At 46.2% G+C, this 24,598-nt stretch overlaps 1 protein-coding gene across 2 annotated transcripts in view; it reads left to right on the plus strand.

The window, feature by feature from the left end:
* The window catches only part of eif2d (eukaryotic translation initiation factor 2D), a 53,558-nt gene that overhangs the window by 14,573 nt on the left and 14,387 nt on the right, over positions 1 to 24,598 (plus strand). For both annotated transcript variants that reach the window (XM_072479897.1, XM_072479898.1), the window contains exons 4-10: positions 8,650 to 8,740; positions 9,189 to 9,296; positions 10,423 to 10,796; positions 11,789 to 11,906; positions 13,578 to 13,623; positions 14,734 to 14,837; positions 18,550 to 18,702. In XM_072479897.1, the coding sequence (XP_072335998.1) occupies positions 8,650 to 8,740; positions 9,189 to 9,296; positions 10,423 to 10,796; positions 11,789 to 11,906; positions 13,578 to 13,623; positions 14,734 to 14,837; positions 18,550 to 18,702 (994 nt within the window). The remainder of the gene's footprint in view (positions 1 to 8,649; positions 8,741 to 9,188; positions 9,297 to 10,422; positions 10,797 to 11,788; positions 11,907 to 13,577; positions 13,624 to 14,733; positions 14,838 to 18,549; positions 18,703 to 24,598) is intronic.

A 24,598-nucleotide genomic window follows, 5' to 3' on the forward strand; every position in this document is an offset into this window, starting at 1 on the left:
GTGCCTGGAACTCACTACCGGAGGAGGTAGTGGAAGCAGGGACGATAGGGACATTTAAGGGGCATCTTGACAAATATATGAATAGGATGGGAATAGAAGGATACGGACCCAGGAAGTGTAGAAGATTGTAGTTTAGTCGGGCAGTATGGTCGGCACGGGCTTGGAGGGCCGAAGGGCCTGTTCCTGTGCTGTACATTTCTTTGTTCTTTGTTCTTTTGACTGCACTCTACCCGCCAGCGAGAGCGGTAACATGTCCCATCTTTTGAAATCCTCCTCCATTTGCTCCACCAACCTCGTCAGATTCAGTTTGTGTAGGGCCCCCCAACTCCTGACTATCTGGATCCCCAGATACCGAAAGCTCCCCTCCGCCCTCCTCAGCGGTAGGTCCCCTAGCCCTCTTTCTTGGTCCCCCGCCTGTAATACAAAGAGCCCACTCTTCCCTACATTGAGCTTATAGTCCTAAAACTCCCCAAACTCCCTTAGAGTCTGCATGACCTCCACCATCCCCTCCATTGGATCCGCCACGTACAGCAACAGGTCATCCGAACCCAAACCTACGCAGCACCTCCCAGAGGTACTCCCACTCTACTCGGTCAAAGGCCTTCTCCGCGTCCATAGCTGCCACTATCTCCACCTCTCCCTCCTCCGATGGCATCGTTATCACGTTTAAGAGCCGCCGCACATTGGTGTTTAGTTGCCTGCCCTTTACAAATCCCATCTGGTCCTCGTGGATTACCCCCGGGACACAGTCCTCGATCCTCGTAGCCAGCACTTTTGCCAGCAACTTTGCATCCACATTGAGGAGCGAGATCGGCCTGTATGATCCACATTGCAGTGGGTCCTTGTCCCGCTTTAGGATCAAAGAAATTGTCGCTTCTGACAGGGTCCCCTCCTCTCTTGCCTCATTAAAGGTCCTCACCAGTAGCGGGGCCAACAGGTCTGCGTACTTCCTGTAGAACTCCACCGGGAACCCGTCCGGTCCCGGGGCCTTCCCCGCCTGCATGCTCCCCAAACCCTTGCTCAGCTCCTCCAACTCAACTGGTGGCCCCCAAACCAGCCACCTCTTGCTCCTCCGCCCTCGGGAATCTCAGCTGATCTAGGAATCGTCTCATCCCCTCTTCCCCCGCTGGGGGCTGGGATCTGTACAGCTCTTCATAAAAGGCCTTGAATACCTTGTTTATTTTCGTTGCACTCCGAACCGTGGCTCCCCTTCCATCTTTGACTCCTCCTATTTCCCTCGCTGCCATTCTCTTACGGAGCTGGTGTGCCAGCACCGACTAGCCTTTTCCCCATACTCGTAGGTCGCCCCCTGCACTTTCCTCCACTGTGCCTCCGCCTTCCCTGTGGTCAACAGGTCAAACTCCGTCTGGAGCCGTCGTCTTTCCCCAAGTAATCTTACCTCCGGGGCCTCTGCGTATCTCCTGTCCACTCTCAAAATCTCCCCCACTAACCTCTCCCTTTCCATGCCCTCTTTCTTCTCCCTATGAGCCCTAATGGAAATTAGCTCTCCCCTGATCACCGCCTTCAACGCCTCCCATACCACCCCCACCCGCACCTCCCCGTTGTCGTTGGCCTCCAAGTACCTTTCGATACACCCCCTCACCTTCCCACACACCACCTTGTCCGCCAGCAGTCCCACATCCAGCCGCCACAACGGGCGTTGGTCCCTCTCCTCTCCCAGCTCCAGTTCCACCCAGTGCGGGGCATGGTCTGAAAAGGCTATAGCCGAATACTCCGTCCCCTCCACCCGCGGGATGAGCGCCCTACCCAGAACAAAGAAATCTATCCGGGAGTAGGCTTTGTGTCCATGGGCGAAGAAAGAAAATTCCCTGGCCTGCGGCCTTGCAAACCGCCATGGGTCCACTCCCCCCATCTGACCCAGAAACCCCCTAAGTACCTTGGCTGCCGCCGGCCTCTTTCCAGTCCTTGATTTGGAGCGGTCCAGTGCTGGATCTAACACTGTATTGAAGTCCCCTCCCATTATCAGGCCTCCTATCTCCAGGTCCGGAATGCGCCCGAACATGCGCTTCATGAATCCTGCATCATCCCAGTTCGGGGCGTATACGTTTACCAACACCACCCACGTCCCTTGCAGCCTACCGCTCACAATTATATATCGCCCTCCATTGTCCGCTACAATAGTCTTGGCCTCAAATGACACCCGCTTTCCCACCAATATTGCCACCCCTCTATTCTTCGCGTCCAGTCCCGAGTGGAATACCTGTCCTACCCATCCCTTTCTTAACCTGACCTGGTCCGCCACCTTCAGATGTGTCTCTTGGAGCATGGCCACGTCCGCCTTCAGTCCCTTTAAGTGCGCGAACACTCGAGTCCTCTTCACCGGCCCATTCAGGCCCCTCACATTCCACGTTATCAGCCGGATTGGAGGGGCTCTCACCCCCCCCCCCCCCCAACACACACACACACCCCGCCTAGCCATCTCCTTTCCTGGGCCAGTCCCGTGTCCACGCCTCTCTCACCCTCCAGTCCCCCAGAGGGGGGACCCCCGTCCCGACCACCTCTTCTGTGTCCCATTCCCTTTCGGCCAGTGCAGCAGCAACCCGCCTTCCCCCCCCCCCCCTCCCCTCCCCCCGCTAGACCCCTGTCTAGTTTTTTTGCTCCCCCCATGTCTCTCCCGTAAGTCAGCTGACCCCGGCTTCCCCCGTCGTCCCATTGACCTCCCCGTGTGGGAGTCTCCCAATCCATATGCATTCCTTCGTTCTCCTTCCCGCCTTTCTTCCCGCGCGCGGTAAAAAAAACCCCGCTTTCCAAAGCCCGCTCCGCCCCCTCTGGCGCAGCTCCTGTCGCGGCCTTGTCTCTCTCCCCCAGCCCATGTAACATTTCCTGCGCGTGATTGACCCCCTATATACAACAAACATCACACATCAAACCCCAAAACATCCCCCCCACCCTCACAAACCCTCAGTTAGAGTCCAACTTTTTAGCTTGTACAAAGATCCACGCCTCTTCAGGCGTTTTGAAGTAATAGTGTTGGCCCTTGTATGTGACCCACAGTCGCGCTGGCTGCAGCATTCCGAATTTCACTTCTTTCCGGTACAACGCCGCTTTGGCCCGGTTGAAACCCGCTCTCCGCTTTGCAACCTCCGTGCTCCAGTCCGGGTATATTCGGATCTCTGCATTGTCCCACTTACTGCTCCGCTCCTTCTTGGCCCGTCTCAGGACCCACTCTCTGTCCGTGAACCGGTGGAACCTCACCACCATCGCCCTTGGCGGCTCATTTGCCTGGGGCTTCTTCGCCAGCACCCGATGTGCCCCGTCCAACTCCAGCGGCCTCGAAGGGGCCTTCGTGCCCATCATCGCCTTGAGCATCGTGCTCGTGTATGCCCCGGCATCAGCCCCCTCCACTCCCTCAGGGAGACCCAGGATTCGCAGATTCTTTCTCCTCGACCTGTTCTCCAGGTCTTCGAGTCTTCCCGCCCACCTCTTGTGTAGCGCCTCGTTCTGCTCCACTGTCACCGCCAGGCCCACGAGCTCGTCCTCGTTCTGACTGACTCTTTTCTGTACCTCCTGGATCTTAGCTTCGTGGGCCTTCTGCGTGATCCCGAGTCCTTCAATTGCCGAAAGCATAGGCGCCAACATCTCTTTGCGCATCTCCTCGCGCTGCTCCTCGAAGCAGCACTTGATGAACTCCTGCAGCTCCCCTTTGTCCTTGGCCGCCGCCATTTTGTTTTCTTTCCCTTGCTTTTCCCGTTGCTCCAGTGCCGCTCCTTTGGCCGTTACACTTCTGGTCCGTTTCATAGAAGTTGGCAGTGTTTGCTTCACCAGTCTGCCCCAAAATGTCTATGGAAACTCCTGAAAAAGGTCTGAGAGTCGGCTCCAGGCGGGAGCTGCCGAATGCGCGACCTACACCTCCATGGCCGCCACCAGAAGCCTCGTCCCTGCTTCTTCAATGGCCCTGGTAGATCTTTTCACAGTTGTTCCCTCTGCTGCTAGAATTCACCTTTGATAGAGTCAAGCCAGATTGCAGCTTTAAGCTTGCCCTTCCCCCACCTGCATGCTGGAAGAGGCCCTCGTCTACTGCTGCAGCTCAAGCCAAATCTTTCACTGTTTCTGCCGGGTCTGGTAGCCAAAAGACACAACACTCCTGGGGGACACCGTCAGGGGAATGCTGCAGCCTTCTTCCCACACCGGGAAATGTCAAACAAATGCCGTGGGGGCCCTGTAAAAGAGCCCAAAAGTCCATTCCAAGCGGGAGCTGCCGAATATGCGACCTAGCTCTGCATAGCCGCACCCGGAAGTCTGAAATCCTTGATAATGGACTCCGGCAACTTCCCTACTACCGACATTAGGCTCACTGGTCTATAGATCTCTGTTTTTGCTCTATTTCCATTTTTGAATAGCAGGGTTATATTAGCTATCCTCCAAAGGTGCATGGTGTTCCAAGTAATGTATTGGCATGGATAGAGGATTGGTTAACTGACAGAAAGCAAAGAGTGGGGATAAATGGGTATTTTTCTAGTTGGCGATAATAATCAAATAATAATCTGCCTTCCTATTTTTCCTACCGAAGCGGATAGCCTCACATTTATCCACATTATACTGCATCTGCCATGCATGTGTCCACTCACTCAGCCTGTCCAAATCCCGCTGAAACATCTCTGCATCCTCCTCACAGCTCACCCTCCCACCCAACTTTGTATCATCTGTGAATTTGGAGATAATACATTTAGTTCCCTCATCCAAATCATGAGTGGCGAGTGGTGTGCCTCAGGGATCAGTGTTGGGTCCGCAATTGTTTACAATTTACATACATGATCTGGAGTTGGGGACCAATTGTAATGTGTCAAAGTTCGCAGATGACACTGAGATGAGTGGTAGAGCCAAGTGTGCAGAGGACACTGAAAGTCTGCAGAGGGATTTGGATAGTTTGAGTGGACAAGGGTCTGGCAGATGGAATACAATGTTGGTAAATGTGAGGTCATCCATTTTGGTAGGAATAACAGCAAAATGGACTATTATTTAAATGGTAAAAATTGCAGCAAGCTGCTGTGCAGAGGGACCTGGGTGTCCTTGTGCATGAATCGCAAAAAGTTGGTTTACAGGTGCAACAGGTAATTAAGAAGGCAAATGGAATTTTGTCCTTCAATGCTAGAGGGATGGAGTTTAAAAGCAGGGATGTTATATTGCAGCTGTATAGGGTGCTAGTGAGGCCACACCTGAATGAAATGAAATGAAAATCGCTTATTATCAGAAGTAGGCTTCAAATGAAGTTACTGTGAAAAGCCCCTAGTCGCCACATTCCGGCACCTGTTCGGGGAGGCTGGTACGGGAATTGAACCGTGCTGCTGGCCTTCCGTGGTCTGTTTTCAAAGCCAGCGATTTAGCCCTGTGCTAAACCAGCCCCAGTACTCCCACCTGGAGTACTGTGTACAGTTTTGGTCTCCTTACTAGAGAAAGGATGTACTGGCACTGGAGGGTGTACAGAGGAGATTCACTAGGCTGATTACGGAGTTGAGAGGACTAACTTGAGGAGAGACTAAGAAGACTGGGACTATACTCATTGGAATTTAGAAGAATGAGGGGGGATCAGATTGAAACATATAAGATTATGAAGGGAATAGATAGAATAGAAACAGGGAGGTTGTTTCCACTGGTGGGTGAAACTAGATCTAGGGGGCATAGCCTCAAAATAAAGGGGAGCAGCTTTAGGACTGAGTTGAGGCTACCTCGTTAAATGTTTTTAAGGCAAAGGTAGATAGATTTTTGAACAGTAAAGGAATTAAGATTATGGCAAGTGGGTGGGTAAGTGGAGCTGAGTCCACAAAACGATCAGCCATGATCTTATTGAATGGTGGAACTGCTTTTAGTTCTTATGTTCTTATAATCTGGAGGAACCATTCCAGAGTCCAAAGAATTTTGGAAAATGACCACCAATGGATCTATTATTTCTAGGGCCACTTGCCTAAGTACTCTGGGATGAAGATTATCCGGCCCTGGAGATTTATACACCCTTAATTCCATTAATTTCCCCCAAACTATTTCTCTAATTTCCTTCAGCTCCTCACTAAAACTTGTGTTTCTCAGAACGTCCGGCACATTATTCACATATTCCTTTGTATTAACTTGGTTCCTCAGCCATTTCTTTGTTCCCTGTTATGAATTCCCCCATTTCTGACTGTAAGGGGCCTACATTAGTTTGTATCTATTTTATTCTCTTTACATATCTATAGAAACTGTTACAGTCAGTTTTTATGTTCCCCGCTAGTGAACATTCATATTGTATTTTCCCCTCCTTTACCAATCCCTTGGTTCGCCTCTGAAGTGCTTTGGGGCATTTTATTCTTTGGGGTAGTTGTTGTTTTTCTTTTGTTGAGCAGCACGACACTCCAGTACAGCCTCTTGTGGGAAAAAGGCATAAATTGTCATTTTGAACTTACAAAAAAAATCCCGATATAAGGGAGAGATGCAAGACAGTAATTTAGTGACGTGCCAAGTTGTTTATAAAGTGAACTTTGCTTTTGAGGTTAATGACCTCGTCTGAACCCCTGTATTAAATTGTACAATGGGAGTTCTGTCCAAGAAATTATTTTAATTTGAATTTTGTATCTTTTTAGTTCATGTTTTGTTTTAAGCCCGGGCTGTCGCTGCTGTGTTTTAGTTTCCGGCAAAGGTTTTAATCAAATATTGGGGTGGGGGGATTTTCCGGCCATTTGCCGGCAGCGGGAAGATTCCGCCACTGGTCCAGGCGGGCTGCCTCTGCCGTCGCAAAATACATATGGGTGGGACGGGGGCAGCACTGCTGCCTCACAGCTCCAGGGACCTGGGTAAAATTATAGCCTTGGGTCACTGTCTGTGCGGAGTCTGCACGTTCTCCCTGTGCCTGCGTGGGTTTCCTCCGGGTGCTCCGGTTTCCTCCCACAGTCCAAAGATGTGCAGGTTAGGCCATGCTAAATTTGCACGGTTACGGGGATAGGGCGGGGAAGTGGGCTTAGATAGGATGCTCTTTCGGAGAGTCAGTACAGACTTGATGGGCTGAAAGACCTCCTGCACTCTGGGATTTTATGGAAAACCCACCTATTAGCGTTTGTGTTCCTTTTTTCAGGATTTATCTTTAAAATTTATTTTTTATAAATTATTAGTTCTCACATGAGGCCATAAATGTTGAGAAACTGTTAGATGAATGGCAATTAAGACATTACTCATCTGTTTCCATTTCCAAAGTTGTGACCACTGGGCAATGTTTCAGTCATATGAGCAGGAAGAAAGTGTCAAGGGTGATGGGAGTAAAATTTATATAATCTTTATTATCACAATTAGGCTTATATTAACACTGCAATGAAGTTACTGTGAAAAGCCCCCAGTCGTCACACTCCTGCGCCTGTTCGGGTACACTGAGGGAAAATTCAGAATGTCCAAATTACGGGCAGCACAGTGGCACAGTGGGTTAGCCCTGTAGTCCCATGGCGCCGAGATCCCAGGTTCGATCCCAGCTCTGGGTCACTGTCTGTGTGGAGTTTGCACATTCTCCCCGTGTTTGCGTGGGTTTCACCCCCATAACCCAAAGATGTGCAGGGTAGGTGGATTGGCCATGTTAAATTGCCCCCTAATCGGAAAAAATGAATTGGGTAATCTAAATTTATTTTAAAAAAAGAATGTCCAAATTACCTAACAGCACGTCTTTTGGGACTTGTGGGAGGAAACCGGAGCACCCGGAGGAAACCCACGCAGACACGGGGAGAACGTGCACACTCCGCACAGACAGTGGCCCAAGCCGGGAATCGAACCCGGGACCCTGGTGCTGTGAAGCAACAGTGCTAACCACTGTGCTACCGTGCCGCCACAACATGCTTGATCGTGTTCCTTTTTCACATTTTCATCCAAATTTACACCTACCAACAAACAATCAACGGTAACGAATACAATGACAATCCTCAGGCCAACAATCCCATCCTCCCACCAATCCTCAAACAACCCTCAACATTTTACATACAAACACCAAAGAAAAAGAATCCGAATCCACCATCCACCCCATACATAGTCACGGTGTGGAGGCCGGCACAGCTGTGTCTCCTTGATCCTGTTCCATTTTACCCAGCCCAGCATCTAACTATCTTGAATTTCCCTAACGTATTTGAGTGAACTGCCTTCCCCAATAGACATGTGAATAAAGGTTTTGTTCTAGGAACTATTTTAAATCTACTGTTCACAAAACATATTTCAGTTTATAACCTCTTATTGTATTGGTTGGGCTGATTTCCTGGGTTTATCTTGCCAATGCCGTTTAAAACGTTATATGATATTAGTTAGATTGGCCAAACTTTGCTTGCTAGATGATCAAGGTTACACTTCTCTAGTGTATTAATCAGCACTGCACACAGTGCTCTAGCCAAATCCTGAACAATACGTTGTAGAAACTCTACATAATCTCTGCAGACTTGCGCTGTATCATTTTAACTTTAGACTCGCTTTAGTTAATCTTTATAAAAATAGTGCAATTAAATATCAATGTACATGTCCGAATCATTGGTATTCGTTATTCTAATGCTCTCAAAATTGAAAGATTCTACATTTGATTATAATATGAATTATTTGCAAATTTAATACAAAAATTGTTTTCTCATGAGAATCTGCTGTGTAAACATTTGGATTCACTGCATGCAGTAAGTCTGAATTATTTTACTGTTACAGACCTTATGTTGCCTGGAGTGGTTGTGCCACCTTCTGGTCTTCCTGAGGTGCAGCAGGGAGATCTTTGTGCAGTTAATCTTGTTGAAAACAGGTATAGTACTCCCATTACTTCATTTTTTACCCCAGTTTTTATCCCTTTTGCAAAGTTTATTTGCAACAAATCTTTGTTTCTCTAGACTGTACTGTAGGCCAAGTTGTGCTGTGCAACCCACAGAAAATCATAAAGTTAAAAGGCTGAAGCACGGAGGTGAACATTGAGCCAGTTGTTGGCCTTGTATTCTTTGTCTGTTATTCTTGCTTTTCTGTGAAAGGCTGCTGGTTGATGTATGTATTGCAGACAAATGGAACAAAGGTCACTGCTTTTATGTACCTCACAGCATCGGAAAGAGGTCCTAGCAATATAACTACTTTTTAAAAAGAAACACTCTCAAGCTTTTGCAAGCAACTTGAGAGGTGAGGAAGATCCACATGATCCTATTTAAATTTAAAATAAAAATAGTGGTTGCTTTATTTTATCCCTTTTGTTCAACGTATTGCAGAGCTCCAGTGGCAGTAGGCTTGGTCACTATACCAACAGCAGAGATGATTGCAGCTGATATGAAAGGAAAGGGCGTCATCACCCTCCACACATATCTGGATGAGTTATGGTAAGAATGGGAAGTACTCAATTCAAATTGTAAATTTTACATGGCCGCAAAGAAATTGATTTTAAATATGGCAGTATACATTTTTTCTTAATTAAATTTAAAGTACCCAATTCTTTTTTTTTCCAATTAAGGAGCAATTTAGCGTGGCCAATCCACCTACCCTGCACATCTTTTAGGTTCTGGGGTTGAGACACACGCAGACACAGTGAGAACGTGCAAACTCCACACAGACAGTGACCCGAAGCCGGGTCCTTGGCGCCGTGAGGCAGCAGTGCTAACTACTGCAACACTGTGCCGCCCAGCAGAGGCTATCTCTAACTCTGCCGTCTGGATTGTTGTGCATTTTATACAATAGTACACTCACCAACTTGACACAAGGAGCACTGGAAGATTCCGTTTATATTAGTGTCTGTTCTTTAATAATAATAATCTTTATTGGTGTCACAAGTAGGCTTACATTAACGCTGCAATGAAGTTACTGTGAAAAGCCCCGAGTCGCCACAATCCGGCACCTGTTTGGGGAAACAGAGGGAGAATTCAGAATGTCCAGTTCACCTAACAAGCACGTCTTTCGGGGCTTGTGGGAGGGAACCGGAGCGCCCGGAGGAAACCCACGCAGACACGGGGAGAACGTGCAGACTCCGCACAGACCGTGACCCAAGCCACGAATCGAACCTGGGACCCTGGTGCTGTGAAGCAACAGTGCTAACCACTGTGCTACCGTGCCACAACTCTACTCATTTTTTTTCCTTCCAATATGATTATTAATTTGGGTTCTTACAAATTTGACCATTCCTTTTTTTCCCACTGTCATCCCTATTACTGTCCATATCTAATGTAAGATCCATGTTTGAGTACTTGCTGAATTACTGTTGTTAACTGGATTGACTGGGTGAGGTAGCTAAAGGAAACTGCTCCCTTGTTGCCACCCGCATCCCCCACTTCCCTTGCAAACCTTGGGGAGGAAAAAAGGATAAAAGCATAAGTCCACGTATTATGTGGGTCTACACTTGGGTACAACACGGCAGCTGGTTCATGGTTCATTTTCGCTGGAAGGTGCAGTTTGAAAGAGGAAGAGGGAGAAAATGCTTTTCTGAAATCAATTAAATTCTTTATTCTTTTTAAGGGCATTCGGAGAAAAGACTAGCCCACCTGTGATTCCCCACGTGTACTGTGAGTCTGGGGAGACAGGACATCAGACGGAAGAGGAGGAGGATGAGGAGAATGAAGAAGGGACAGATGATATTAAGCACGTGACTGCAGAGCTGGACAGTATAGAGAATGATACAGCAGACATGGGCAGCCTTGGTTTCAATGTGGAAAATGAATCCGAACATGCATCTTCAGCAACAGGCCAAACACATGATAGCAAGGCTCATGGCTCAGAGATTGTTGATCTGAAAGAAATAATAAAAGACACTGGGAATGACCAGGACACTGGGAATGACCAGGACACTGGGAATGACCAGGACTCTACAGAAATCACTGGGACTGTACAGGGTATGAATGAACTTTCTTTTAAAAAATCTACCCAGAATAGATTATCAAACATGTATATCACGTCTACAAGGAACCGTCATGAGAAATTGTCCCTGGTTTTAAGTAGATCGCTGTGCATATCTTCTTACATACCAGTTTAAAAATCCTGGAATCACACAAAAGCAGAATTTGATATATTCATTCTGTCTCTGGATATTTTGAGAAATACCCAATAATGTTAAGCAATGAAAACAGTCCAGCAGTAGGAAACTGATGTTTTTTAAAATTCAAACATTTTGTGAAACCACAAAGTGAACTGTGATTCCAGTTAGTTTTTTTTACAATAGTTGCATCTGATAAAAAGGTGAATAGATTCCTTCTTTGCATTTTTGCCCCATATTAAAAGTACACAGTTTGTCATTTTGAGTCTGCATCCTAACCTTTCAAAATGTTTCATCTTATGAAAAGAATATATTTTACAAACTGCAATCTACTTAAAATTCAGTTACCACCTCATGCAAAAAAAAAAAGGCTGAATAATCCAACAATTTGAATTAAACAGACAATGTAGCAGATCAGGAATTGAATATGGAGGATTGAATTATCATGAAGCTTAAATTAAGCAATGTTGATTTGAGTAGCCCATACGGCAATGTTTATCGCTACAAGAAATTTTGTTGCGAAATGTGAGTGTATTTGAAGGCTAGCAAAGGGATATCAATGTTAAAATAAATAAATGGACAGAATAAAATGATTTTTGAGAAACAAATCTAAGATCTTCTAAAGTTTAATGGAAGGGGTTGCTGCTAGCAATAAAAGCCCAGTGTCTTCTGTAGTAGCATTAAACACCAGGGCCCATTGTGATTGTGTGCATTCAGTTTAATTCCTCTCACAGAATATTGGCAGGCAGTTAACTGACCTCTCAAGTTAGTTTAGTAGCAGACCAGTATTCAGTTGGACCCTGTAATGGGCAGAGCAAATATAGCTTTATTTTCCCCTTCCTATTTCTACAGAGCAAATGGATGAGCTCCTTCTACAGTGTTCCCTTCATGCTTTGAAATTTAAGGTGAAGAAAGCAGACCTGCCACTCCTTACAAGCACCTTTCTCAAAGTTCATGTATATCCATGTTGGTAAGTGTAGTATTCAATCTCGATTGCTAAATGGCATCGTTCATTATGGGAGCTTGGTTGGCACTCCACATTTCAAGTTTAGCGAAGGACTAGTTTACAAAGTCTCAAAGTAGCTTTTGCTTTATTATTAGTCAGATTTTCTATAACCGGCTGCATTTTATTTAGAAATTGAGGCGATGACTCAAAGGAAAAATAATAGGATCATAGAGTTTACAGTGCAGAAGGAGGCCATTCGGCCCATCGAGTGCACCAGCCCTTGGAAAGAGCACACAGCTCCACCTTATCTCTGTAACTCAGTAGCCCCACCTAAACTTTTTGGACACTAAGGGCAATTTAGCATGGCCAATCCACCTAACCTGCACATCTTTGAACTGTGGGAGGAAACCGGAGCACCCGGAGGAATCATGCAGACACGGGGAGAAAGTGCAACCTCCGCACTGACAGTGACCCGAGGCTGGAATTGAACCCGGGTCCCTGGCACTGTGAGGCAGCAGTGCTAATCACCGTGCCACCCAGGATGAGCGATCTTGCATCTTATTGCCATCGTCCTGGATTTTTCTACTTTTGTTAGTAGATTGGGAAGAGAGAAGGCCAGAAAAGAATTAGACATTCACAGTCTGGTACTGTTTTTTTGCAAAACAAATACGATTGCCTTCATTTTTAAATTGGCACAGAACCCCCCCCCCCCCCCATCCTAAACATTAAAAAAATAATACTGGAGCCGTTGATCCATGCCAAGACCATGGGCGGTATTTACGAACCAACCCGTCGCGTGTTTTCGGCAGTGGAGGTGGCCTGCCAGCGGGATTTACCAACCAACCCGCTGCGTGTTTCTGGAGGCGGTCCATCAGTGGGATTTATCGACCCCGCCGTTGTCGATGGAATTTCCCGGTCACTGCACCCCTCATCGCTGGAAAGCCCGTGCGCTGGGGTGAGACCAAAATATCCCACTGGCGTGAACAGCCGGTAGATCGTGCCCTAAGTGTGCACTTAAAAACTTGAGCAAAGTGAAGAACGGTAATTCTGAACGTAGCTTGTGGAAGTATCAAAACGTGCGTGCACGATACAGAATTATTTCCCCTCCGCCACTGAAGAAAAGAAAATGACCACTTTGGGCCTATCTCAAACTTGGCTTGCAACATTTCAAAAGTTCAGCCATCATGTAAAAACGTTTGACAAATATGACTTCATCTGTTTATGAGCTAGCAATGTTAAGGTAATTTGTTTTGTAAAGTAATCTGATCTGAACTGGATAATTGCAGCACATGTCACTGTGATGGAAGTGCTAGACAACTCTTCTCACTTCCCTAATGAAAGATACTGAAGAAACATTTGTTTGTGTAGTGCCACTTTTAGAAGCACAGCGGGAGGCTTGTGTCGATTTACCAGGGCAGGCAGCCATTCAATGAAGAATGCCAAGTGAGCCATGCAGGGAACAGCCTGCGGCACTGCCTGCCCCCTCCCCCAGGCAATCGACTTGCATCTGTTAACTGCATCACGCAAAAGAGTTTATGCTCCACTGCTTGTCAAATATGTTTTCTTGGTTATAAAGAAATGGTGTCCCCTTGGTTTGAGAGCCCCATGTACTTGAGTACATTATTCACTAAAATACAGAACCTTAATTTATGCAGAATTATTTTAATTTTTTTGTGCTATTTTCTTATTGCATAGTCCTGAAGGCCAACAATTAGACATCAAAAAATCAAGTTATAAGAAGGTAAGTTAATGCATAGAAGTATTTCGTACAACAGTCAAAGATAGTAAAAATTACAAAAATCTTTGGAGATGTATGCTTCTAGCCAGCGCACTCCTCGAAGATTTCCGATACCCTTCAATGATTATTTTTAAATACTTAGCAATTTTTCTGAAATGATATAATCCCTTTCCTCAGTAGACATTTATGTTCCATATTCTAATAGTCTTAATGAAAAAAGTATTTTGACTTCTCCCTTCATTCTTTGACTGATCATTCTGAATTTACTCCCTTGGTGACCATTTTCCTTCACTAATTACTTTCTCAAAAGCTTTAATAATTTTCAAAACCACTGCTCCTTTACCCTTCACTGTTCCAGTGAACAAAAACTGAAATTTTCAAGCCTTTCTTCATAAATATATCTCCTAATTCCAGGTTTTATACCAATGAATCTTTTCTGCAGCCTTTTCTGTCTTTTAGAGAGGAATGTCCAGAACTACACTCTAAACTCTGTGAACTTACTGAATTTGCACAAGACATTTGTATCACTTCCTTTTGTATTTTTTGTCTCGGACGTTAGTCCAGATTCCCATGTGGCCTTATAAATCATGTTTTGTGTTGCAGTGGCAAAATAATAATTGTGACCTATGTGACTGTTAACGTTTGTTCTCATTCTGAGTAATCCAGCAAACTGATTGGCCTTTTTAACATTCAGTTTTAAAGTTGACCTCAAATTTTCTGCAGTTAGATCACAGCTGGTGCTAAAAGTGCCTGTACTGGGTGATCTTTGATCTTGTGAAGTGATATATTTGTTGGCTGCAGTTATGCTACAATTTTATTTTGCTGGGAAGCTGAAACTTTGTAATGATGTGAAACATTAAATATAATCACCTGATTGCAATACTTGCGCACTCCTCTGAAACGTTGGCTTCTTCACATGAAGCCTGAGTATCACCATCATGTGGTGAGAATCCAGTGATTTAGGGCAGAGATAGTCAAATGCACTGCATGCGACTGGGGGCTTTTCACAGTAACTTCATTGAAGCCTACTTGTGACAATAAGCGATTATTATTAATGCTATCAATGATTTGGTCTCTGAGTTTTTGAAGTGGTCTGTTTAACTTTGTCCTCAGCTCTCCAAGTTTCTTCAGACTATGCAGCAACGCCAGATAGTGCAAGTGAAGGAACTCTCGAAAGGCGTCGAAAGCATTACTGCTGTGAGCTGGAAGCATGCAGAGTATGTATGAAAAATAAAACCATTCCTCATCAATCACGTGTCCATGTGGGTGGCAGGGTAGCTCAATGGTTAGCACTGCTGTCCCATGGTACTGAGAGCCTGGGTTTGATCTCGGCCCGGGTCACTGTCTCCCCTTGTTTGCGTGGGTCTCACCCCCACAACCCAAAAAGATGTGCAGGGTAGGTAGATTAGCCACGCTAAATTGCACCGTAATTGAAAAAAAACCTCTTAATTTATAAATTTAGATAGAGTGGATGTGGAGAAGATGTTTCCACTAGCAGGAGAAACTAGAACCCGAGGGCACAGCCTCAGACTAAAGGGACAATCCTTTAAAACAGAGATGAGGAATTTCTTCAACCAGAGGGTGGTGAATCTGTGGAACTCTTTGCCACAGAAGGCTGTGGAGGCCAAATCACTGAGTGTCTTTAAGTCAGAGATAAATAGGTTCTTGATTGATAAGGGGATCAGGGGTTACAGGGAGAAGGCAGGAGAATGGGGATGAGAAAATATCAGCCATGATTGAATGGCGGAGCAGACTCGATGGGCCGAATGTCCTAATTCTGCTCCTATATCTTATGGCCTCTTGGCTCATTTGGACCTGTTTATGTGCATGGAGCGGTGGAGCTGGGTAGGGGGCCAGCAATAGGTGGATATTGACAAAGATGTTGAGGACAGAAAGACAAAGGAATGTAAATGGAGATGTCCTTCAACATACTGCTCCCATTTGTTCTGCCAGTCACACATTTGAATCTCTTTACGTGCCACTATCCATTCCCTTCTTATCCGTAATCACCTCCATTTACATTCCTTTGTCTTTCTGCCATTTTTTAAAATTTTAATCCTTTTAAATTTTTTAGAGTGTCCAATTCATTTTTCCAATTAAGGGGCAATTTAGCGTGGCCAATCCATCTACCCTGCACATCTTTGGGTTGTGGGGGCGAAACCCACGCAAACACGGGGAGAATGTGCAAACTCCACACAGACAGTGACCCAGAGCTGGGATCGAACCTGGGACCTCAGCGTCGTGAGGCAGCAGGGCTAACCACTGCGCCATCGTGCTGCCCTGTCTTTCTGCCTTAATGCAAACACCCTCTCCCCACTACAGTATTAAGCCTAACACCATTTCCAGTTCTCTCGAGCTTTGACAAAGAGTCATCTGAACATTAGCTCTTTTCTCTCCCCACAGATGTTGTCAGACCCGCTGTGATTGTCCAGCATTTTCTGTTTTTGTTTCAGATTCCAGCATCCGCAGTAATTTGCTTTTATTTACCTGCTTATGTGCTAAAGGGCCTGTACAGTTTATTTCTGCATAATGTAAAGGGGACAAAAGCGATAGATTCCAGCACAGTAGTCCTCTAAAACCACAACCAAATCTTCATTAACAGATTCCATTGACAATTCTAGTCTTGCAGATTGAAATTGAAGAAGTGACATTCTGTTAAAAGGACGAACATAGAAAAACACAGCACAGAACAGGCCCTTCGGCCCACGATGTTGTGCCGAACCTTTGTCCTAGATTAATCATAGATTATCATAGAATTTACAGTGCAGAAGGAGGCCATTCGGCCCATCGAGTCTGCACCGGCTCTTGGAAAGAGCACCCTACCCAAGGTCAACACCTCCACCCTATTCCCATAACCCAGTAACCCCACCCAACACTAAGGGCAATTTTGGACACTAAGGGCAATTTATCATGGCCAATCCACCTAACCTGCACATCTGTGGACTGTGGGAGGAAACCGGAGCACCCGGAGGAAACTCACGCACACACGGGGAGGATGTGCAGACTCCGCACAGACAGTGACGCAAGCCGGAATCGAACCTGGGACCCTGGAGCTGTGAAGCAATTGTGCTATCCACAATGCTACCCTTAAGAACAAATTAGCTACACTATATAATTCTACCGTAATCCATGTACCTATCCAATAGCTGCTTGAAGGTCCCTAATGTTTCCGACTAAACTACTTCCACAGGCAGTGCATTCCATGCCCCCACTACTCTCTGGGTAAAGAACCTACCTCTGACATCTCCCCCTATATCTTCCACCATTCACCTTAAATTTATGTCCCCTTGTAATGATTTGTTCCACCCGGGGAAAAAGTCTCTGACTGTCTACTCTATCTATTCCCCTGATCATCTTATAAACCTCTATCAAGTCGCCCCTCATCCTTCTCCGTTCTAATCAGAAAAGGCCCAGCACCCTCAACCTTTCCTCGTAAGACCTACTCTCCATTTCAGGCAACATCCTGGTAAATCTCCGTTGCACCTTTTCCAAAGCTTCCACATCCTTCCTAAAATGAGGCAACCAGAACTGTACACAGTACTCCAAATGTGGCCTTACCAAGGTTTTGTACAGCTGCATCATCACCTCACGGCTCTTAAATTCAATCCCTCTGTTAATGAACGCTTGCACACCATCATAGAGCCTTCTTCACAGCTCTATCCACTTGAGTGGCAACTTTCAAAGATGTATGAACATAGACCCCAAGATCTCTCTGCTCCTCCACATTGCCAAGAACTCTACCGTTAACCCTGTATTCCGCATTCATATTTGTCCTTCCAAAATGGACAACCTCACACTTTTCAGGGTTAAACTCCATCTGCCACTTCTCAGCCCAGCTCTGCATCCTATCTATGTCTCTTTGCAGCCGCCAACAGCCCTCCTCACTATCCACAACTCCATCAATCTTCGTATCGTCTGCAAATTTACTGACCCACCCTTCAACTCCCTCATCCAAGTCATTAATGAAAATCACAAACAGCAGAGGACCCAGAACTGATCCCTGCGGTACGTCTGTGGTAACTGGGATCCAGGCTGAATATTTGCCATCCACCACCACTCTCTGATTTCTATCGGTTAGCCAGTTTGTTATCCAACTGGCCAAATTTCCAACTATCCCACGCCTCCCTACTTTCTGCATAAGCCTACCATGGGGAACCTTAACAAATGCCTTACTAAAATCCATGTACACTACATCCACTGCTTTACCTTCATCCACATGCTTGGTCACCTCCTCAAAGAATTCAATAAGACTTGTAAGGCAAGACCTACCCCTCACAAATCCGTGCTGACTATCCCAAATCAAGCAGTGTCTTTCCAGATGCTCAGAAATCCTTTCCCTCAGTACCCTTTCCATTACTTTGCCTACCACCGAAGTAAGACTAACTGGCCTGTAATTCCCAGGGTTATCCCTATTCCCTTTTTTGAACAAGGGCACGACAATCGCCACTCTCCAATCCCCTGGTACCACCCTGTTGACAGTGAGGACGAAAAGATCATTGCCAACGGATCTGCAATTTAATCTCTTGCTTCCCATAGCATCCTTGGATATATCCCGTCAGGCCCGGGGGACTTGTCTATCCTCAAGTTTTTCAAAATGCCCAACACATCTTCCTTCCTAACAAGTATTTCCTCGAGCTTACCAGTCTGTTTCACACTGTCCTCTCCAACAATATGGCCCCTCTCATTTGTAAATACAGAAGAAAAGTACTCGTTCAAGACCTCTCCTATCTCTTCAGACTCAATACACAATCTCCCGCTACTGTCCTTGATCGGACCTACCCTCGCTCTAGTCATTCTCATATTTCTCACATAGAGTTCAATCTTGTCAGGAATCTTTCCCACTGGGGGCAATAGGAACACGATTTCACAGATACTCTGATGAGTTAGAGTTTTCTGCATGTCATTTAGAATTGCACTTTCTGCTTGCAGCCTGCGATCCTTCAGAGTTCCTGAAACAGCTACTGGTGAAGACCCGGTGAAGATGGACAGAGTGAGAGACACAACCTGCCAACCACTTGAGATCAAGTCCTTTTACAGTGTTCCCAGTAAATTAATTCCCTTGTTTGAGCACGCAAGTCTCAAGTAGGTATTGTTAAACTGTCTGCCTGAAATGTGTAATGCTGTCTATCTCTATTTGTGGGAATAACCCACTTTTCTACAAATGAAATTATTTTATGAGAGTTGGCCGCACGTGCACTTTCATACAGTGAGTGAATGACAAAGCTGTGAATTTGTAAGTCTGGGCGGATCGTTGAGTGATGCCCTATACACAATGAAAGTTTTGAGAAATGTTAATGATCTTGATGTGTTACAGAGTATAGCGAGGTGTGCCCAAGTATTACTGAGGCTGACTCACACTAGCTACAGGACATTGTTAAGATTCATTATGACCCCGTGAGATGCACGAGGACACCAGAGTCTCGCTGAGTATCCGCCTCTCTCAATTTACACCCATTCAAATAATAATCTGTCTTCCTATTTTTGCTACCAAAGTGTTTTTTTTATCCACATTATACTACATCTGCCATGCGTGTGCCCACTCACTCAGCCTGTCCAAATCCCACTGAAACATCTGCATCCTCCTCACAGCTCACCCTCCCAACTTTGTATCATCTGTGAATTTGGCGATAATTACATTTTGTTCCCTCATCCAGATCATTAATATATAATGTGAACAGTTGGGGTCCGAGCACAGATCCTTGCGGTACCCCACTAGTCACTGTCTGCCAACCGGAAAAAGACTCATTTATTCCAACATTTTTCTTCCTGTCTGCTAACCAGCTTTCTACTCATCTCAAGGCACTGCCTGTAATCCCATGCACTTTAACTTTACACTATGTGAGACCATGTCGAAAGCCTTCAGAAAGTCTAAATAAACCACATCCACTGACTCTCCCTGGTCAACTCTACTAGGTACATCGTCAAAGAATTTCAGTAGATTTGTCAACCATGATTTTCCTTTTGTAAATCCATGCTGACTGTCTGATTATACCACTGCTTTCCAAATGCTGTGCTATGAAATCCTTGATTTTTAAAAAATATATATATTTATTAAAAAAATTTTAACACAATTTTTCTCCCTTACAAACAATAACCTCCCCCCCCCCCCCCCCCCCCCGTAACAAAAAAAAAAACGAGAAATCGTGCAGAGCAAGATATATACATGGCAAAATGATATTTGTACACTGGCCCTCACCCGTATGTGCCAGTTTCCCCAACCCTTCATGTTATCTCTTGCTCATCCACCCTCCCAGGCAGTCCCGTCCCCTCCACCCCCCAAGGTTGCTGCTGCTGCTGACCGACCTTCCTCTAACGCTCCGCGAGATAGTCTAGGAACGGTTGCCACCGCCTGTAGAACCCCTGCGCAGACCCTCTCAAGGCAAACTTAATCCTCTCCAACTTTATGAACCCAGCCCTATCATTTATCCAGGCCTCCAGGCTGGGGGGCTTCGCCTCCTTCCACATTAGCAAGATCCTTCGCAGGGCTACTAGGGACGCAAAGGCCAGAATGCCAGCCTCTTTCGCCTCCGGCACTACTCGTCCACTACTCCAAATATTGCTAGCCCCCAGCTTGGCTTGAGCCGGACTTTCACCACCTGAGATATTGCTCCCGCCACTCCTCTCCAGAACCCCTCCAGTGCCGGGCATGACCAAAACATATGGACATGGTTCTCCGGGCTGCCTGAGCACCTTCCACATCTGTCCTCTACCCCAAAGAACCTACTCAACCTCGCCCCCGTCAAGTGCGCTCTGTGGAACATCTTAAATTGTATCAGGCTGAGCCTGGCACACGAGGAGGAGGAATTAACCCTACCTTGGGCATCAGCCCATAACCCCTCCTCGATCTCCTCCCCCAGCTCCTCCTCCCATTTACCCTTCAGCTCCTCTACCAGCACTTCCCCCTCTTTCATCTCCTGGTATATTGCCGACACCTTGCTATCCCCGACCCATACACCCGAGATCACCCTGTCTTGAATTTCTTGTGCCGGGAGCAACGGGAATTCCCTCCCCTGTCGCCTCACAAACGCCCTCATCTGCATGTATCTAAAACCATTTCCCGGGGGTATCTCAAACTTCTCCTCCAGTGCCCCTAGGCTCGCAAACGTCCCATCAATGAATAGGTCCCCCATTCTTCCAATCCCCGCCCGATGCCAGCTCTGGAACCCCCCGTCCATCCTCCCTGGGACAAACCAGTGGTTACCCCTGATCGGGGACCACACCGAGGCTCCCATTGCGCCCCTGTGCCGTCTCCACTGGCCTCAAATCCTTAGCGTTGCCGCCACCACCGGGCTCGTGGTATACTTTGACAGCGAGAGCGGCAGCGGTGCCGTCACCAACGCCCCCAGGCTCGGTCCTTTACAGGATGCCATCTCCACCCTCTTCCATGCCGCCCCCTCTCCCTCCATCACCCACTTGTGGATCATCGCCACATTTGCTGCCCAGTAGTAGCTCCCTAGGTTCGGCATCGTGCTCGTGTATGCCCCGGCATCGGCCCCCTCCACTCCTTCAGGGAGACCCAGGATCCGCAGATTCTTTCTCCTCGACCTGTTCTCCAGGTGTCCAAGTCTTCCCGCCCACCTCTTGTGCAACGCCTCGTGCTCCTCCACTCTCACCGCCAGGCCCAAGATCTCGTCCTCATTCTCACTGACTCTTTTCTGTACCTCCTGGATCTTTACCTCGTGGGCCTTCTGGGTTATCCCTAGTCCTTCAATTGCCGACAGCATAGGCGCCAGCATCTCCTTGCGCAGCTCCTCGAAGCAGCGCTTGATGAACTCCTGCAGCTCCGGCCCGCATTCCCCTTTATCCCCGGCCACCGCCATTTTGTTTTTCTTCCCTCGCTTCTCCCGCTGCTCCAATGCCGCTTTTTTGGCCGTTTCACTTCTGGTCCGGTCCATAAAAGTTGGAGGGGGACCTCTCTCTTCCCTTCCCCACGGGTTGTCTTCAAAAGAAATTTCCGTTCGGGCTCCTCTAAAGAGCCCGAAAGTCCGTGATAGCGGGAGCTGCCGAATCGTGCGGCTTAGCTCCGCATAGCCGCAACCGGAAGTCCCCAATCCTCTATCCATGACAGTACCTTACCCCTAATACCATCGGCTCTTATCCTATTTAGCAGCATCCTGTATGGCCCCTTGTCAAAGGCCTTCTGGAAATCCAAATAGATCACGTCCACTAGCTCTCCTTTTTTCTAACTTCCTTGTTATGTCTAACTTCCTTGTTACCTCCTCAAAGAAGTCTAACTGACAAAGCCATTCTGACTCAATCCTATTTTACCATGCATTTCCAAGTACTCCGCAATCTCGTCTTTAATAACAGACTCTAAAATCTTACCAATGACCGAAGTCAGGCTAACCGGCCTATAATTTCCCGTCTTCTGCCTCCCTCCCTTCTTAAACAGTGGTGTTACATTAGCCACTTTCCAGTCTCTGGGACCCTTCCTTCCTCCAGTGATTCCTGAAAGATCATCACCAATGTCTCCACAATCTCCTCAGCTATCTCTTTTAGGACCCTAGGGTGTAATCCATCCGGTCCAGGTGATTTATCCACCTTCAGTTCCCCTGCCATTCCTTTGTTCCCTCTTGCTACTTCTCCAGCCTCATTTTCCAGTGGTCCTGCGTCCATTCTTGTCTCTCTCTCTTACCTTTTATATATCGAAAAAACGCTTGCAACCTTGTTTTATGTTACAAGCTAGCTTACACATATTTCATCTTCATCCCTCTGCTCGCTTTTAAAGGCTTCCCAATCCTCTGGCTTCCCACTAATTCTCGCCACTTTGTATGTTTTTTCCTTTGCTTTTATGCTGTCCGAGACGTCCCTCCTCAGCCATGGTTGCCTCGTCCTCCCCTTCCTCTTCCTTGGGATGAATTTCTGTTGTGCCTCCTGAATAACCCCCAAAAACTCCTGCCATTGCTGTTCCATTGCCGCCTTTGCTTGACAAATTATATATTGAATATAGGCATAGGTATTTAGAATGTGCAATGATTGTGGTTACTGTTATTTATTTGCTTGTTATCCATTAAATAAAATTGCTTAATAGTCATAAGACCTAAACATGTTTTTCTGTATGCTGTCCTCACCACATTATTGAAAAAATAGCTAATTATCAGGCTTACTGATGATACCTTTGAGGTCATGAACAATTGGAATTTGTGTTTCCAGAACAATCAAGATATGAATGCCAAAAAATCTAGGAATAAGGGTAGAAAAGACCCAAAAATGTAAGGATCTATTTATTTTGCCATCCAGGTGTTGTTCCTGGGATACATTGTGGTCTTTGCATTTAAGAACACAAAAACTAGGAGCAGGAGTAGGCCATCTGGCCCCTCGATCCTGCTCCACCATTCAATGAGATCATGGCTGATCTTTTGTGGACTCAGCTCCACTTTCCGGCCCGAACACCATAACCCTCAATCTCTTTATTCTTCAAAAAACTATCTATCTTTATCTTAAAAACATTTAATGACGGAGCCTCTACTGCTTCACTGGGCAAGGAATTCCATAGATTCACAACCCTTTGGGTGAAGAAGTTCCTCCTAAACTCAGTCCTAAATCTACTTCCCCTTATTTTGAAGCTATGCCCCCTAATTCTGCTTTCACCCCCCAGTGGAAACAACCTACCCTCATTTATCCTATCTATTCCCTTCATAATTTTATATGTTTCTATAAGATCCCCCCACATCCTTCTAAATTCCAACGAGTACAGTCCCAGTCTACTCCACCTCTCCTCGTAATCCAACCCCTTCAACTCTGGGATTAACCTAGTGAATCTCCTCTGCACACCATCCAGTGCCAGTATATCCTTTCTCAAGTAAGGAAACCAAAACTGAGCACAATACTCCTGGTGTGGCCTCATTAACACCTTATACAATTGCAGCATAACCTCCCTAGTCTTAAACTCCATCCCTCTAGCAATGAAGGACAAAACTCCATTTGCCTTCTTAATCACCTGTAAACCAACTTTTTGCGACTCATGCACTAGCACACCCAGGTCTCTGCACAGCAGCATGTTTTAATATTTTATCATTTAAATAATAATCCCTTTTGCCGTTATTCCTACCAAAATGGATAACCTCACGTTTGTCAACATTGTATTCCATCTGCCAGACCCTAGCCCATTCACTTAACCTATCCAAATCCCTCTGCAGACTTCCGGTATCCTCTGCACTTTTTGCTTTACCACTCATCTTAGTGTCGTCTGCAAACTTGGACACATTGCCCTTGGTCGCCAACTCCAAATCATCTCTGTAAATTGTGAACAATTGTGGGCCCAATACTGATCCCTGAGGGACACCACTAGCTACTGATTGCCAATCAGAGAAACACCCATTAATCCCCACTCTTTGCTTTCTATTAATTAACCAATCCTCTATCCATGCTACTACTTTACCCTTAATGCCATGCATCTTTATCTTATGCAGCAACCTTTTGTGTGGCACCTTGTCAAAAGCTTTCTGGAAATCCAGATATACCACATCCATTGGCTCCCCGTTATCTACCGCACTGGTAATGTCCTCAAAGAATTCCACTAAATTAGTTAGGCACGACCTGCCCTTTACGAATCCATGCTGCGTCTGCCCAATGGGACAATTTCCATCCAGATGCCTCGCTATTTCTTCCTTGATGATAGATTCCAGCATCTTCCCAGCTACTGAAGTTAAGCTAACTGGCCTATAATTACCCGCTTTCTGCCTACCTCCTTTTTTAAACTGTGGTGTCACGTTTGCTAATTTCCAATCCGCCGGGACCACCCCAGAATCTAGTGAATTTTGGTAAATTATCACTAGTGCATTTGCAATTTCCCTAGCCATCTCTTTTAGCACTCTGGGATGCATTCCATCAGGGCCAGGAGACTTGGCTATCTTTAGCCCCATTAGCTTGGTCATCACTACCTCCTTAGTGATAACAATCATCTCAAGGTCCTCACCTGTCATAGTCTCATTTCCATCAGTCACTGGCATGTTATTTGTGTCTTCCACTGTGAAGA

The sequence above is a fragment of the Scyliorhinus torazame genome, chromosome 17 (assembly GCF_047496885.1).
Source record: "Scyliorhinus torazame isolate Kashiwa2021f chromosome 17, sScyTor2.1, whole genome shotgun sequence".
In the NCBI taxonomy this organism is placed as follows: Eukaryota; Metazoa; Chordata; class Chondrichthyes; order Carcharhiniformes; family Scyliorhinidae; genus Scyliorhinus; species Scyliorhinus torazame.